General features: G+C 40.9%; 2 protein-coding genes across 4 annotated transcripts; one reads left to right on the top strand and one right to left on the bottom strand.

Moving 5' to 3' along the window:
* Nucleotides 1-59: 59 nt before the first annotated feature.
* hexd (hexosaminidase d) lies at nt 60-13,072 on the top strand. Of its 2 annotated transcripts, none has more exons than XM_075456847.1 (12): nt 60-306; nt 385-482; nt 578-693; nt 888-975; nt 4,040-4,204; nt 4,279-4,462; nt 4,544-4,615; nt 5,474-5,672; nt 6,686-6,847; nt 6,939-7,046; nt 7,462-7,551; nt 7,710-8,311. In XM_075456847.1, the coding sequence occupies exons 2-12, from the start codon at nt 396-398 to the stop codon at nt 7,810-7,812; spliced, it is 1,374 nt and encodes a 457-aa protein (XP_075312962.1). In that variant the 5' UTR covers nt 60-306; nt 385-395; the 3' UTR covers nt 7,813-8,311. The 2 variants fall into 2 exon arrangements, with proteins under 2 accessions (XP_075312962.1, XP_075312961.1); XM_075456846.1 differs by lacking the exon at nt 7,710-8,311 and adding an exon at nt 12,691-13,072 and having other exon boundaries at nt 61-306.
* cybc1 (cytochrome b-245 chaperone 1) lies at nt 13,059-17,287 on the bottom strand. 2 transcript variants are annotated; one of them, XM_075456854.1, is made up of 6 exons: nt 17,133-17,287; nt 15,897-15,984; nt 15,772-15,813; nt 15,495-15,665; nt 15,262-15,406; nt 13,059-13,888 (listed from the first exon to the last, which is right to left on the bottom strand). In XM_075456854.1, the coding sequence occupies exons 2-6, from the start codon at nt 15,982-15,984 to the stop codon at nt 13,732-13,734; spliced, it is 603 nt and encodes a 200-aa protein (XP_075312969.1). In that variant the 5' UTR covers nt 17,133-17,287; the 3' UTR covers nt 13,059-13,731. The 2 variants fall into 2 exon arrangements, with proteins under 2 accessions (XP_075312969.1, XP_075312970.1); XM_075456855.1 differs by having other exon boundaries at nt 15,897-16,017.
* Between the last annotated feature and the right edge of the window lie 705 nt (nt 17,288-17,992).

Consider the following 17,992-nt stretch of genomic DNA (forward strand, 5'->3'; position numbering starts at 1 on the left):
ATCGTCCGATCCCATTGGCTCCTCGGAAGAGAAAGTGTCGTTTTCATTGGACCATGTCTGGATCCAATTGGGTTGCAGCACAAACGCAACAGAGCTAGGCTACAGAGTCAGTAGTTACGTTATACTAATTTTCTTCAGAACTTCGCAGCCACAAACTTTAAACTCAAGACATATATGTTTATGTTTTTTGTACATTACAAGCCAGTACTCTGTTTACTTCGGTTACAAAAAAAAAAACGACTGAACAGAAGGCGACCATCTCGCAGGGTACCTTTTCACAAGCTGTTGTTGCCGTTGGCAGCTAAGGTGAGTCAGTTCAATTTTGTATCAGAACAAAAATCAGACCCTCTTGTCTACATTGGCGGTGTTATATTTTCTGTGCAGAAACAGGCAGAATGGCGTCTCCACCTTGGCCTAAAGGGCAGAAGCTTGTTCACTTGGATTTAAAAGGTGCCCCACCACGACCTGAATACCTTCACAAAGTGAGACTCCTCTGAATTCTGCTGCGGCACGTACGGTACATACACCCGTGTACCAGTGCGTGGTTATAACTGAGAGATGCCTTTCACCCCCTTAGCTGATCGAGCTCTTCTCTCAACTGGGAGTTGACGGCCTGCTGGTGGAGTATGAAGACATGTTTCCTTATGAGGGGAAGCTTCAACTGCTGCAGGCCACAGCACAGCCAGCCTACAGGTGCAGTTTGGGACAAACACTGAAATGATGTTGCTGAACTCATTCCATGTTCATTTTTATCTATGTAATCATGTGGTGAGATCCGGTAATATAATTATAATACGTCCTGGGTTACAATAGCCTCTACTGCTATAAAAATGCTTTGGTTCAGTGAGTTTATAAAGTGGTACATTTACTGTTTTGTGCGTTTGTAGCCGAGATGAAGTGTTGTCCATGCAGGAGTTTGCCAGGTCAAAGGGCATGGAGGTGATACCACTGGTGCAGACATTTGGTCATATGGAGGTGAGGCACACTCTCTCCTCTCCTGCTGTCATCTGACTAATTCCAAAACCCCAAATCTGAAAAGGTTTCAAGATTCAAGATAGTTTTATTTGTCACATACACAATCATACACAGTACAATGTGCAGTGAAATTATTCCTTGTCCTACTACCAATAAAAAGATAATTAAAATTAGATATGAATAAAAAATATAAAATAAGAATAAAATAAAATGTATAAGGTATCTGAAATATACAGTATTAACAGTATTAACGGATAGAAGTGGAGTCCAGTTTAACGCTCAATGTTCAGCAGACGGATGGCCTGGGGAAAGAAACTTTTCCTCATCCTCTCAGTCTTGCTTCTCAGGCTGCGGAACCGACGGCCTGAAGGCAGCAGGGAGAGGAGTGAGTGTCCGGGGTGGTGGGGCTGCCTGAGGATCTTCTCAGCTCTCGACCTGCATCGTTTAACATAAATGTGTTGCAGGTCGGGTAGGGTTGTTCTGATTGTCTGCTGAGCGGACTACTTTCCTAAGGGCCAAGAGGTCCTGTTTTTTGCAGCTGCCCATCCATATGGTGATGCTCCCACTCAAGATGCTCTCATTGGTGCAGTTGTAAAAGTTCTTGAGGTGGACGGTTTGAAAGATTTAATTCGATTTGATTCCTCCATTTATTTTTTATTTATTTCCATTGCAAACAGCATGAACATGAGTTGACGTCTTGTCTCGCCCGCTTCATCTAATTTTTTTCCTTTTTTTTACCATGCAATCATTTTTGCACTTTCAGCCTGTGAACAGGGACGGGGGCAATTGAGGGCTGGTATTTACGTTGAAAGTTGTGTCTTTGGTGCACTTAACTATGAATATATCTCAGAAATCAACGATGAGGAAGGCAGATTTGTCAGGGTAATAGGAAGGCTAGAGGGATCTGAAATTACAATACTAAATGTGTACGCCCCACTTGGGAGTGATTGGGCCATTACATTTTTGATTTAATGGTAGACTCTCTGGGCACGATTGTCTGTGGGGGGGGATTTAATTTTAGACTTGATCCCAAACTAGACTCATCCAATCCGACGAATCAAATTAATCCACTTGTTAACCCCTGGTTGAACCACACTCTTCGAATCTGGTAGAAGGTGATTAATACGTGTGGGATACATAGAATGTTGAGAATATTCAGATGGTTTGCTTTTGACTAATTTTACTCCCAATAGACACTACTCCAGCTTTAAATCATGGACAATGTATGGTCTCACAACATTCATTTCACTTACTTAAAAAAACACTGTGTGCAGCTTCGATACCTTGTGGGACAAGTATGGCTTAGCACGGATCGAATTCCACAGATACCTTCAACTACGCTCCTATATTGACCATGAATGTAAATTAACTAAGTTCTCAAATGTTGAATTAGTATTTTACCACATTCTGAAAAATGCTATGACCGTGATCCCTTCTAAATCAGTTTCAAAGCTGTACACAGCTCTCTCCAATGCCAACAATAATAACACTAAATACATTAAAGATAAATGGGAAGTGGAATCGAGGATTGAGATTTCTGAGGAGGCTTGGGGCAATATCTGGTCCTTCCAGTGGACAACATCCAGCTTTATGGACTGGAGAGAACATTGCTGGAAGAATATTACAGTATTAGATTTTTCAGAACACCGTATCAGGAGAGGTATAAAGGTGCAACTATGCCATGTTGGAGGCAGTGCGGCTCGGCTGTTGCTAACCACTATCATATACCATATCTTCTGGGATTGTCCCAAGTTAAAAGCCTTCTGGACGGATATCCAGGTTTCTCTAACCACAGTCTTTAACACTCAAATACCCCTGAGCTTTGATGTCCTGTACCTGGGTCATGTTCCTTTTTTTCAGTGCAGGAGAGAAATAAAGCTGCTGCAAATTCTCTTGGTGGCAAGTAAGAAATTAGTTACAAGAAGATGGTTAAGCCCGATTCCACCTACTCTAGATGACTTGATTGGAATTACTCTGGAGATATAGAGAATGGAAAAATTGACCTACCAAATAAGACTTCAAAAGGACAAATTTAACCAAATCTGGAACAACTGGATCTCATTCAATTCCCCCACGAGAGCAGACTTTATTTGACCTCACTGGTAATTTTGCTGTGTAATTTACTCATTTAATTTATGACTTGTTTTTGATGATTATTTCTAAGACAGCGGCAGCAGCCCCCCCCCCCCATTTATCTCTGCTTTATTGTTGATGCCATGTGGATGTACTCCTCTGTCCATTCCAAGTAAAGATATAATTTAAAAAAAAAGAAAGTTGTGTCTTTGAACAGCTGGGCAAAAGATGGGCAGAGGATTTCCAACTCATCAACAAATGTGTGATAAAAGCATTTAAATGTTTAAAGCAATGTTCCCCAGAGGAAAATTGGAAGGGATTAACCCCACAGTAAATAATGTTTTTAAACAGTTAACAGAATATATAGGATTTTCAGTGCGTAAAATGTGATGGCACAAGTCTAAGTCGGATACCCGTGATCTCCGAGCCTTCAGACGGCGCTTCATAAACTACTATAGATGATGAGACGACTTCTTATCCTGTGAGATCCATGCATTTTTCAACAAGATCGTATTCAGACTAGCAGACCACGTTCTGCACACATTACAAAGGCATGGCTGAGGAAGAAGAGGGTGCGGGGGACTGGATTGGCCTGCCTGTGGTCCTGAACTGTCCCCAACAGGGAATATGTGGAGAACTAGATTTTATTTATCCTCAGTCTAGGAAATTTGTAAACCTTCTACAAACAAGAGAACATCAATATACTGTTGCACACATTACGACATGCTTACAAAGCATGGAACGAAATTACACCTGAAACACTTCAACACTTGGTATACTTATTTCCAGAATGACATAACTGTTGGTTAATGGCAACAGTGTAAAGTGGAAAAAGTTGTACTGTCCCAATATTTTTTTTAATGTAATTTTGAAAGTTGAACAAATTAAATTAAGTTAACAAGAAAAAAACGGTATAACCAATGGTTTGTGCTGTAAAATAAATAGGTTACATTTTGCCCCTCACATGCTTTCACCCGCTCTCCTCACGTAGTTTGTCTTGAAGCACCGGCCCATGTGGCACCTCAGGGAGATGCCGCACTGCTTGGGCACCCTGAATCCCCACAAAGAGGAGGGGGTGAAACTGGTGTTGGAGATGGTGAGGCAGGTAGTGGAGCTGCACCCTGGCCTAAAGAAGCTGCACATCGGAGCAGACGAGGTAAGGCTTTGTCTCCGGTTGACTAATTGTAGCTTTATGACTGTATCTGAAACACTTGTTTGCTCTGCCTCAAGGTTTACATGCTCGGTGATGGCGAGGACTCCAAGCTGTGGCTGGCCTCTCCTGGACGTACTGTGGAGCAACTTTTCCTCAGTCATGTGACCACGGTGGCCAAGGCTATCAAGGAAACGTGGCCTCACATAACCATCATAATGTGGGATGATATGATGAGGGACATGAGCCAGGACACACTGAAAGGTGAGGAGGAATAGTGACAGTAACACTAATAGATGTATTGATAATGTATCTGACTGTATTCTTATATTCTCTTTGTGGCAGCAAGTGGTCTTGTAGGACTCGTGCAGCCCATGTTGTGGGACTACACACCTAACCTGGATGTGGATAAAACTGGTAGGAGCTATTAAGTGTTTTTAAACAACTGTGTTCTTACTCCGTACATAATTGATTGGAGCATCTCTAAAATCATGCCAAATCTATTAATTTCTTCTAGTTTACTTGGAGATTTTTTTTGACGGTAAATTTACTTAAAATTTCTTCATTTTCATTTGTTAATTACTTCACAATCAAGAAATACAAGTTCTTCAAAAGTGAGCAATTTTGTCTTGAAATTAAGAATTGAAAGAATGAACAGCTGAGAGTTAATTCAGCAAAAAATTAGCAAGAGACAAAACTGGAATATTTGCAGACTTCCAACACTACATTGTTCAAGGCAATTCGCTTTATCTGCATCCACACATGCGGAACATTTTGTCCTCATCACCAGTCCACAGGTTCCTCTGTGGTCGATCATGCACAGCCCAAATACTTGTGACTGAGCACACCAACTACACCTGCGCCTGGATCAATATCTCAGAAAAAAAGTAGTGTACTGTAGGAAGTTTTGGCACAGCTGACCCAAACTTTGTGTGTACGTGTTTCAGACCATGTGTGTATTTGCATAGTCCTGGTTTGTTTGTGGACTGGAAACCGTCCATACAGCCTTAAACATAAAAAAAAATGATGAAGCCAAAAATGATGACCAGATTAAGAGGAGAAATTTGCCCAAATGGACAAAAGTGTCCATAATGATGCATGAGTTTAACTATGTTAGCTTTAGCTGAAATGAAGTAATTCCGTTAATGCAGCTACTTATTTATTTTTTTTAATATCCAAAGAGCAAAGGAACCAGATTTCCAAGCTAAATAAATCTAAAAGGAGTTGTGATTAATGCGGATGCTGTGATGAATATATGCTTATCTGTGTTTTCAGTGTCTCTGCTGGAGAGGTACTGCAGTGCCAGTATGTCAGATCTGTGGGCTGCCAGCTCCTTTAAAGGCTCCACCACTGTTTACACTTGTGTGACCAGCACACAGAGACATGTTGATAACCATTTGCAGTGGCTGAAGGTGGCGGCCCGTCTGTCTACTGGTGTAAAGCTGAAAGGCATTGCCATCACAGGCTGGCAAAGGTAAGAATCAGAGGAAGTTAGCCAGGGTTACTAGTTGCATCGCTGCTATGTCTTATTGTTCATTCCATTTGAACGCAGAAGTTGGAATTTCTCAGCTTCTATTTAGTAAAATAAACAGAAATGCCCACAAATTTGGATTTCCAACTCAGAAAGTCAGAGGAAGCTCACCAGCTCTGACCTCTGCCACTCAACACCCCAACGGTTAAAGGTAGGGTAGGAGATCCTGGATTTTGAGTCCAGCGAAGCTGCATTTTGAAAATACACAGGTAAAAAGTCCCAACCCTTTTCTTCACTTTCCCCCCGAAGGCACGCCTCTAGAGTACATGAACGCGCACGAGCACGAAAGTGCACGAGCGCTGTTCTGACAGCAAGCATCGATCGCTGCCGTATTTAGTATTTAGTATTTAGTTTATGCTAACTATACGTTTAATAATGCTAGGTGCTAGCCAAGCTGGCTCTAGTTTAGCTTCCTGCCAAGCTTCGTTCACGGAGCAGGGTACGCGCACAGGGGGAAGGAGGGGGAAGGAGGGGGAGGGGGAGGGGGAGGGAGGAGCAGATTGCAGTTTGATAGACGGCATCAGAATCCAACGGACCGTTCACAATGATTGGATACTGTTTTTCCTAGATGTACGTTCTAGAGGCCACTAAAACTTTTCATATTTGTGTCAAAACTTTTAATTAATTGGTTGCAATGAGGGTGTGAAGAGTATTTCAAGCAATATGTAAAAAAATGTTCCAGAAAAAGATCCCCTACCCCGCCTTTAACATTTTGAATTGCTAATAACAGCTAGCCCAGTCAGAGAGCACTACGAGCAAATCGCACTGGTTTTCCTTCTTCAAACTGGAACACGATCAAATCGTGGTTTATGCCATTCCCACTTCTGTGTTCAATTTTTCAAGACGGATGGAACACAGCATTGCAGTTTAGGAACATTGTTTAAGTAAGTTAATGAGTGTGTTCATGTTCCATGAATCCAAAGTTGTTTGGTTTTCTAATATATACCCACTGTCAGGTATGACCATCTGTCAGTGCTGTGTGAGCTGATGCCTCTGGCTCTCCCATCACTAGCAGCCTGTCTCCAGACTCTTATCCACGGACAGTTCAGTACCGAGGCTCGCAGCAAGGTAACTGAGATGCTTGGATTATCCTCAGTGGAAGTGGAGGCCACAGAAAGGTAAGATTAAGCACTGTTTTGATGAACAACACAGTCAGTTTTGACAAGAGACTTCTCAGATTAACAGGACTTTACTGTGCATGGCTTTCAGGACATCTGCTGTCGACTCGCTGTTCCCAGGAAGGAGACTGGCTGAGTTAATCGTGGAGCTCAATTCACTGCTCGACTCAGAGGACTTGAGATTTTTTGAAAACAACATGTGAGTTATGGGCTGTGGAAAAGTATGGCATTTGGGGAAATATGCCTTTTTGTTGAGTCATGAGTATTCATTATTTTTTAACACTAAATATGAAGCTACAGTGATTAGTCTGCTAGTTCAGCTTAGGCATCTTGAGGAGGCAGCTACAATATGGCAAGCCTAAAACTGAAATGAGAGAAGTGAATTGATGGTTTATTTCTCAACAACAGTCTGCTCTCTGTTTGTTTTTCCTTTAATTTTGACAGGAACTGTCTTTATGCAGTGCTAAGCTGAAAAGTGGCTCGCTGTAGCTTCATTAGAGTGAAGATATAGAGAAAGCCCTTTCAAAACAGAAAATAAATCATTAACATTTGTAGTGATAGATAACATTTCTCCTCGTGTTCAGCAGAATAACCCAATGCTTATGTTACTGTAGGTTTGTAAGAGGATGGTTCAGCCCCTACCACCGACAGAGAAAGATGGTAACACCGCTAATCTCCATGCAGATCCACAACCAAGCATCAGCGTAAGCAGTAGTTTCTCACATTTCAACAAAAGCCGTTTACATAGTTATTTACATGGCTTGTGAACATATTAATATAGACAATGTAGCATCTTGGTTTATTGACTTTTGAAGCCTTAAATTTAATATTTCTACCAACACCACTTTGTTTTCATCTAAAGCGGACATGATAAAGGGGGATTGGTCCGACAGAGAACCTATGGAAACTGTTTACACCTATATGGCAGCAGACCCAGGGGAGTCAGTTTCCTTTCTAGAGGTTGACAGATGGTTGTGGATGAAAAAGAAAAGTATAAAACATAAAACACCACACTTTAATAGTTAATAATAATTAATTTTAACTGTACATTACTTCACCTGTAGCATTGATATAGCTTGTCTTAGAATAGATTTTGTGAGTCAAAGGGTGCATATATAAGTTTCTAACTGGACTCAAACAGGTCACAAACAGAAACCTTAGGGTGATTCAAAGAGGTTTAGAACCACCACTAAAGCATACCCTCGTTCTCAGCATACCCACTTTCTATCCGTCTATCCATTCTCCAAACAGCAGCTTAGTCTATTTCAGGGGAAAAGTAGATACGAGAAGAGCTGAGACTCCCAGCCTTGCCAGTCTTTGGTGACTTCGTCTCACTGCTCCTGGGAGATCCTCCCAAGAGATTTCCAAATCAATTGTGAGGTAAACTGCCAGTTGCGCCCAGGAGGCATCCTCTTCAGACGCCTCAGTCAACTGATGCCAGAGTCCAATGTTGAGCTGGACCATCCAACTCTGTAGACCAGGAGCCCAGAGGGGTCAGCCTAGCTGGGAAGGTTACCAATTTTTATGGGTACTATGATGTCTGGCATGGTCCCCAGATAGAGGAACGGCACCTCTGCCGGGTTCCCTCTGGTGGGTGTGGCAAGGGGGGGTATAAAGCTGGCACCCAAAAAATGGGCTAGGTTAGCTGGTGAGGTTACCACTTGAAACCTGTTGCAAATTGTTTGTCATGGGCCCCTGATTGAGGAATGGCCACTGCCAGACATTTTTGTTGGTGGGCGGGGCTTGCCAGACATCATTAACTGGGGGGGGGGGATGGGCTAGGTTAGCTGGTGAGGTTACCACTTGAAACCTGTTGTAAATTGCTCATCATAGTCCCCTGATAGAGAAATGACCACTGCCAGACATTTTTAGTGGTGGGTTACCCCTGGCAGACACCCCCGTACGATGACACCTCCAAAAATGGGCTAGATCAGCTGGTGGGGTTACTGATTGAAACCTGTTAACAATTGTTTGTCCCCTGGTCCCCTGATTGAGGAATGGTCACTTCCATACATTTTTGTTGGTGGGTTATACCCACGCCAGACACCCCATTGTGAATGCACCTTCTTGTGAAGTCGCCTGCACACAAAGCGACTCTGCCATCTTCACCATGTGACCCAAATATAATCAGTTCATGTATTATAGTGTAAGCACACAAGATTTATTGCAAAAAGGTTGGCCATCTAGAAAGTGTTGGGCTGAATCTCAGATGGCGCACTTGTGCACTTCGGGCACTATGTTTTAGTGCGTAATTAATATGCCATACGCACTAAAACATGAACACTTCAGTGCACAAGTGCACCATTTGAGATTCAGAGTAGGTCTCAAGATGTAACCTGCACTTAATATGGAGTGTTGGCAACATACAAGGACTGGAGCAAATCCAAGCACTTGTTCAAAAGTAATGGGCCAAACATAAAGTCGCTTGTGTTAAAAGTCGGTCGTCTTAAAAGCCTTGCCCTGCGAAATCAAATCTTTTCATGTACCAATCATAGAGCATTACCACACAAAATTTGGTGAAGATCCGTCCACTCTTTCAAAAGTTATAGCATTTACTCGAAATATCTGTGGTAGTTGCCAGCAAAAAACATAAAATCTTAATTGCGCGCTGAATAATGTCCTGAAATTTGAATCAACATAAGTCCATTTCACTTTGTCTACCGAGTCAATTACTAATAGTATTTTCGACAACTAACACCTTGAGTGTTACTTTTTTTTTTTCTAACACAACGTAAGGGATAAAGGAGCTGATCCTTGCCACATGTACAGTAATATCCCATCATCTGAAGGCTTCAGATCACCGTCCTCATTTTCCAGATTTTTCACATTTTTTTAAATCTCAAATTTCTGTGTTCATTCAATCAATGGGAACGGACTGTTATTTGGATCAAGCAGAAGACTGCTGAAGGTTGGTTCAAACATTTTCTATTATCATGTAATATTAATATTCATGAATTTTCCAATTTCTTTATGTAGCCCTATCAGTATTTGCCCCTCCTTGTTGAGTTCACTATTTGCATATGCATGTATGTATGTATGTATGTATGTATGTATGTATGTACGTACGTATGTATGTACGTACTGTATGTGTGTACATATATCTGTATATCTGAAGGTTGCAAAATCACTGCCTGCAAACCCATTCTTCCAGATATAGGCTTAGGATCTTAGAAACTCATTCAGTTGATAATTCTGAATATTTAATTGATAGACCTAAGAATTATTTAAGCTTATAGGCCTTCCACAATGAATTCTGGTGGTGACTTGATCATAATCTATCTTGCTTCAGTGCGCTGGCTGATATGTCCTGAGATGGACGGAGACAATGAGGAGGGAGAAGAGCCAACCCAAGGCAATGGCTTCGAAGAAGGACTGCCCCAACAGAGTATGCCGCTTATCTGTGGAAGTAATGAAAATGCAGAGGTTAGTATCCTATTTGGGTATAACTAAACACCTAAACACCGGAACGTACCGAAACGGACAGGAACGTACCGAAAACAGACAGAAATGGACCCAGCTTTAGTAACATACACATTTAAAACTCATATGTATTTAATATCTAATGATTATAACACCCAATTCTTCCATTAAAAAATAATATTAAAATAAACCCCAACCCTCCCAAGAATTGGGTGTTATAATCATTAGATATTAAATACATATGAGTTTTAAATGTGTATGTTACTAAATCTGGGTCCGTTTCGGTCCATTTCTGTCTGTTTTCGGTACGTTCCTGTCCGTTTCGGTACGTTCCGGTGTTTAGGTGTTTAGTTACACCCAAATAGGGTACTAACCTCTGCATTTTCATTACTTCCACAGATAAGCGGCATACTCTGTTGGGGCAGTCCTTCTTCGAAGCCATTGCCTTGGGTTGGCTCTTCTCCCTCCTCATTGTCTCCGTCCATCTCAGTACATATCAGCGCACTGAAGCAAGATAGATTATGATCAAGTCACCACCAGAATTCATTGTGGAAGGCCTATAAGCTTAAATAATTCTTAGGTCTATCAATTAAATATTCAGAATTATCAACTGAATGAGTTTCTGAGATCCTAAGCCTATATCTGGAAGAATGGGTTTGCAGGCAGTGATTTTTGCAACCTTCAGATATACAGATATATGTACACACATACAGTACGTACATACATACATACATACATACATACATACATACATGCATATGCAAATAGTGAACTCAACAAGGAGGGGCAAATACTGATAGGGCTACATTTATGAAGAAATTGGAAAATTCATGAATATTAATATTACATGATAATAGAAAATGTTTGAACCAACCTTCAGCAGTCTTCTGCTTGATCCAAATAACAGTCCGTTCCCATTGATTGAATGAACACAGAAATTTGAGATTTAAAAAAATGTGAAAAATCTGGAAAATGAGGACGGTGATCTGAAGCCTTCAGATGATGGGATATTACTGTACATGTGGCAAGGATCAGCTCCTTTATCCCTTACGTTGTGTTAGAAAAAAAAAAAGTAACACTCAAGGTGTTAGTTGTCGAAAATACTATTAGTAATTGACTCGGTAGACAAAGTGACATGGACTTATGTTGATTCAAATTTCAGGACATTATTTAGCGCGCAATTAAGATTTTATGTTTTTTGCTGGCAACTACCACAGATATTTCGAGTAAATGCTATAACTTTTGAAAGAGTGGACGGATCTTCACCAAATTTTGTGTGGTAATGCTCTATGATTGGTACATGAAAAGATTTGATTTTGCAGGGCAAGGCTTTTAAGACGACCGACTTTTAACACGAGCGACTTTATGTTTGGCCCATTACTTTTGAACAAGTGCTTGGATTTGCTCCAGTCCTTGTATGTTGCCAACACTCCATATTAAGTGCAGGTTACATCTTGAGACCTACTCTGAATCTCAAATGGTGCACTTGTGCACTGAAGTGTTCATGTTTTAGTGCGTATGGCATATTAATTACGCACTAAAACATAGTGCCCGAAGTGCACAAGTGCGCCATCTGAGATTCAGCCCAACACTTTCTAGATGGCCAACCTTTTTGCAATAAATCTTGTGTGCTTACACTATAATACATGAACTGATTATATTTGGGTCACATGGTGAAGATGGCAGTCGCCTTTGTGTGCAGGCGAATTCACAAGAAGGTGCATTCACAATGGGGTGTCTGGCGTGGGTATAACCCACCAACAAAAATGTATGGAAGTGACCATTCCTCAATCAGGGGACCAGGGGACAAACAATTGTTAACAGGTTTCAATCAGTAACCCCACCAGCTGATCTAGCCCATTTTTGGGGGTGTCATCGTACGGGGGTGTCTGCCGGGGGTAACCCACCACTAAAAATGTCTGGCAGTGGTCATTTCTCTATCAGGGGACTATGATGAGCAATTTACAACAGGTTTCAAGTGGTAACCTCACCAGCTAACCTAGCCCATTTTTTGGGTGCCAGTTTTATACCCCCCCTTGCCACACCCACCAGAGGGAACCCGGCAGACGTGCCGTTCCTCTATCTGGGGACCATGCCAGACATCATAGTACCCATAAAAATTGGTAACCTTCCCAGCTAGGCTGACCCCTCTGGGCTCCTGGTCTACTGCCTCCATCAACGTTGTTTATCATGTTCCTCCAACTGGTCGAATTGGATGCATACAGAGTTGGATGATCCAACCACAGATTGTAGCCAGTCATCCTTGCGTTTGCTAAAATTTTCAGATCTAAATACTTTGTCGACCTGTTATACAGTCTTGGCTAAACATACAGCCTTACAGCGCTGCTAGCATGGCTGCAGACTCCTAATTATGGCCCTGGTCTGTTTTGCATCTAACTAAAACCTCTTTTGTCCACGTTTAGGTATTTGGCAATGCTACAACAGAAGGCGGAGGCAGTGAGAGAGGAGATGGTGCATCTTTACCCAGATTCAACCGCTCAGGAGTGGATAGAGGAACATGTCAGCCCTGTAATGGTTCCTCTACAGCAGATAACAGAAGATATCCAAGCTTGTCTGAAGGAGATTGTGCCCTAGAAGAGGCTACCCCTTTGGCATCAAACTGCTTTTTGGACCCTGAATATCAGCAGCGCATCACCCCAAAATTCAGACTTTTTTTTATGTTATTTTAGGCATAAAGAGGAAATGATGAAAGTTCATATTTAAAAAAAAAATAATAACCTTATGTATGTTCATCAAATTTATGAAATTAAACAAAGACGATGAAATAAAATAAGTTAATAAAAACCTTTTGATTTTCATCTCAAGTGATAAACATGAACACTGATGATGAACTATTACAACAGCCTTGAATGAAAACATCTGTTGGGGGGAGGGGGGGACTAAATCTCAACAGTATTTACCTGAGATTCAAACTTTGGTACCCAAAAATCACATAAATGTCAAAAGACAGAACAGCAACAGGACTAATTATTTCACACAAAATTGACTCTTGATTGAGAGTCCTTCATGCTCAGTTACAGTCAGCACATGCATTTACCTGGGTTGCAGAATGGGTACGAATAAACATGCAAGAAGGTGGATATGAGCTGGGTGGTCCAAAAGACTGGGAAAAGCACTTTCCATTGTCTCACATGCATAAACACTCATTTGGAGGTCAGCAGGAAGGCACAGTAAATCCATAATCTGGAGTGTACTCACAAATAGTAATTATTTCAGGAGACATATTCATTATAAGAAGGCTACAGTATGTCATAAAAGGAAAAAGAAATGCATAACAATGCAAGGAAAGACATCTGTGTAGAAGCCTGGAGTATATATGCACATGCTCACAGTAAAGGATGTATTAAGAGTATCTCTAATACCTCACCCTGCATACTTTTGTTTCATTTAATGCCCCCGACTCAATCCACCCAAAGTTACGCCAAGACTGAACGTCAAACAGATCAGAGTTGGTCTGCTTCATCATCCGAGCCTGCGCCATCGTCCGGTGAATCTTCCTCATCCTCTCCGTACTCGGCCTCATATTCCTGCTGCCTGCGTTTCTGCAGCTCCTCCAGTCCCAGGAAGTGCTTCAGCAGGGCGCCCACCGCCTCCACATCGCTGAGGGGGTGACAAAACAGGAAGGCAACAGGGACACGTGTTACCTCCTGTACGTTGTGATATATGAATTATTGTTTTGAAAATTACAAATGATCGAGGATCAAAGGTGAACCGAAACATGGACTCAGTGCAACGTGTTCGAATTGATGCCATTTTATCAGAACGAGGGCATTTGGTTAGATATGTGCAGGTGAAGATGAATCCGGGTTTAAGAAAACAGCCAAGGCTCATTGTAACATCTGTTCAATAAATATTCAAATATATATATTCATGAATGTTTATCACAAAATAAACTGTTGCTGTAATCGGGACATTTAAGTAAAAAAAAAAAAATCCCCATAAGTAACCGTTGAGTATATTCGTCTGCTTAGTCAATACCTCGGAAGAGTTACAGCTGGAAACGAACCAAACCCAAACAAAACAAACATAATTGTCTAAAGGCCTCACAAAGCCACATCTGCATTTGGACGGTAATTGTTTGAGAATTTTTCCACCGCAAAAGACACCTTTCTCATAACAGATTATAGCTTCTTTTTTTTTTTACCCATTATTACAAGTAATAATGATTATCATTGCAATTCTAAAGCACCTCTCCAACTAGAGCTAAGTTTCTAACTCTGTTAACATGTTGATGCAGGGATTTTCTTATTGGCGAGAGGAAGTCAACCTTGGAACTGCAGTGTTACGGTTTCAAAAACAAACCTAATGACCAATCCTGTTAAAACTACAGGTTGCGTTTTAGGTTTATCTTTCATTTACAATGCTATTAGCTGTACCAAGGGTTTGAGCCACTTAAAGAAAGCATAAACACCACAAGCAGCCATAAATACCATCAGAAAAAAAACACTATATCTAGTGCACATGCATGCGGTTTCAAAGGGCAGTCACATTCACATGAAATCCAGATCCAAGTCACCTGTAATTGTGATTCTGAACCGTCAAATCTGATCTGTGTCTTGAGTCTGATTTGAACACTGAGGCTGGCAAAGGGAATGTATTCTAAACTTAATATTCACAGATCTGTGTAAGTTAAAAAAGAAGGAAAACATGTTTGAGGGTTGAGCCGATGCCAGGGCAGCGAGTTACAAGCTAATATCCTTATTGGTGGGAACAGCAAGCAGGTCCCAGACACAGGGATCAGCAAATAAAGCTTCAAATAAGGATGTGCATTTCTGGTTTAAAACATATTTGTCTTTATTTTGTTTTAAGTGGAGCTGTTTTTTTCTATTCTTCAGTATAATTTTTTTTTCTCTTATTAAAAACATGTCCCCTTGTTCAATGATACAGGTCTGGGATACCTATCTCACATATTTAGATTCATCCACAACATCATGGGTGATAACTAATACACATTGGTGCTGAAGATAACCAACCTGCGTCCACCCAGTGTGGCACCCTGAGTGAGGGGGCAGGAGAAGCCCGCAGCCAACCGCAACATCAGCAGATAACCCCTCCCTAAGTAACGCACCCTCTCCTCTTGGACACAGATGTCACACAGCTGTGCCAGATCCAACACAACTGAGAGAGACGGAAAGAAAGAAAAAGCCTTTAGATGTAATATTCAGTGCTAATGGAGACCGCAAATCCACTTAGTGGTTTTACTGACTTCTCTCTTGCCCCTTCCTCCATAATGTCAGGACATAAGCATACAAGCTGAAGGTCTTGAGCTCTATCTGGTTCTTGGCTTTGTCAAACACAGCCTCCTCCCACTCCTCCATGTTCTGCATGGCCACAAACAGGCAGCCCATCACGTAGAAGAGCTTCCATGGGATGCTGTCTGTGGCGTCCACACAATACCACAAAAAAGAGCAGAAAGAGGTTGCTGCAGGAAAAGCAAATTTAAAAAGTTGCACTGAGGAACTACGTAATATCAGTTTGTGTACCTGAGCTGTAGTATGCAGCTGCCAACCCAATGGATGCTATACCTGCAATTGAAATCAGGCTTCTTAGTTTCGAGGCAATAATTTCATTAAAGTGTGAAAACATCTGCTGAAAAACACAAACTTACCAACAAGAAGAGACCAAGAGCGGATACCAGGAGATCTTTTGAGGTGGAGCAGGGTGGAGCTGTGCTCCTCTACTGTCATGTATCCCATCTGAACAAAGGCAGAAATGTGAATCCACTTCACCTGAATTTTTAAACATATTAGACTTATCAAGGAGAGTATCAAGTCATGTTGTCGCGATATCTCATTTTCACTCTATGATAATATTATTTGTTGTTTTTTATAGATATGTTGTCTCCTTTTTTTTTTACAAAACATGAGGTAAGGAACTCTAGAAATTGTACAAAAAATATTCAATGTTTTGATTTGAACGCTGAGAACAAATCACAATATTCTCACGAGTAGTATCGACACGATATTGATAATTTTTAATCTTTAAATAATCTCAATTATAGTCCATCGCAACACAAATAACAACTAAAATCCACTTCCGAGATCAGAAATGGCATAAATTGATAAAACAATGAAGGTAAATAAAAATGGACAACTGGGACGTGTCTTTACTTTATCTGAATAATTTGCCATCTTCAATACAAAATTCATAATTCCTTTCGACTTTCCAAACAAGAGTTTCAAGTTTTGGGTGTTTTTTCCCCCCATTTTTTTCTGATTCTATTATGAACATAACACATTTAGCCATGAATAATTTCATTACTATCATTTTCTGTGCTTAGTTTGAGCTCAGATTCTGTCAATTTGTAAAAGGGAAAGTTTAACTGTACTGCAACACCATAAACCTGGGTCAAGGTATGGTTCCGCTTCTTTACAACGCACAGATTGTGAATAAGTAAGACCAATAAGGGACCAGTTCCTGGTTTTTACTCTTCTCTAATCTTCTCTGATAGGTTAGTCCAGCCAAAGTTGATGTTGGGTGGTTGATGAGGACCACCCCGTTATGTTGTTGGTAAGAACTCAATCTGTTTTCTGCCAAAAAGTCCATAAACTGAAAACTGTTGAGACACGTGACTAGTGTAATTTTTTTCAGTGTTTTGAGCAGCACAGAACCACTCACTGGCAGTCACTAGAAGCTAAAGAGAGGAAACATAAATATTTCTGTCTTTTATAGTTATTTCCCCACATCTGGTCGATCCTTTAATTGGAACTTAAATCCATTCATGACGAGAAACATGCTCCTGTTTATAAAGATGAAGATGACTGGTGTGATGTGCAGACCTGTCCACACACACTGTCTCAACAGGACCATAGATGTCAGTGATTAGAGATTTTGTTTGGCTTACCTTAAATTCTCTTTTGTTTCTGTGAATTTGGGCCTCGTAGATTTAAGAAAAGAGTATGTATACGAAGAAACACATGCAGTGAATTACAAGGAAGTCCTATTCATGTTATTGCAACAACTGAAGCAACAGTCCTGAATGGCTGACACTTCCTTCCTGGTTCCGTCAACTCTGATTGGACGGGTTCTTTTTCCAGCTGCCTTCAAAATAAAAGCTTAAAATGCAGTTGTTGAAATACTTATTTGAGTGTTGAAGCTGTTTACTTTGTGGGCTTTTTTGGGGTAGTATTTTATTCAAATTGGGGCTTTATATATATATATGAAGACGATTACTCAGGAAGATTACTTTTTGACAGCCCTGAAAATCAAAATCAAGGCTGGTGATGAGATAGGAAGTGTATCCGCACCTACTGTATCACTGATGGACAGATGACTCCAAATGGTGGACCTTGTTCCATCTGTACTCAAATTCCACCTTCTGTCGGACTGAGAAATTAATTCTGAGGTTCACCTTATTTACTAGAGTAAATACAATGTGAAGTGTATGAAAAATGTTGCACTTTATGGTGGGGCGTCATCATTGCTTTACAGACACTCTGCCAGAAACTGTATCCCCCTCCAACTTATAAAAAATAAAGATAAAACTTATTTGTATTTACTGACGTTATGAATCTAAAGCATAATATATAATCTAGGCTTTTTATATACAAGGGGCACATATTCTGTCAAACGGATCCCGCTCGACAGAATATGTATCCCCCTCCATCCTCAAATGAGAAAGATGAAACTTCCCCATATTCAATGGAGCTAGCATGATCTTAAAGGTGAAGTTCGGGGTTTTTTTGGCGTACAGTACGACTGAAT

Source organism: Odontesthes bonariensis, chromosome 23, assembly GCF_027942865.1.
Source record: "Odontesthes bonariensis isolate fOdoBon6 chromosome 23, fOdoBon6.hap1, whole genome shotgun sequence".
Lineage (NCBI taxonomy): Eukaryota > Metazoa > Chordata > Actinopteri > Atheriniformes > Atherinopsidae > Odontesthes > Odontesthes bonariensis.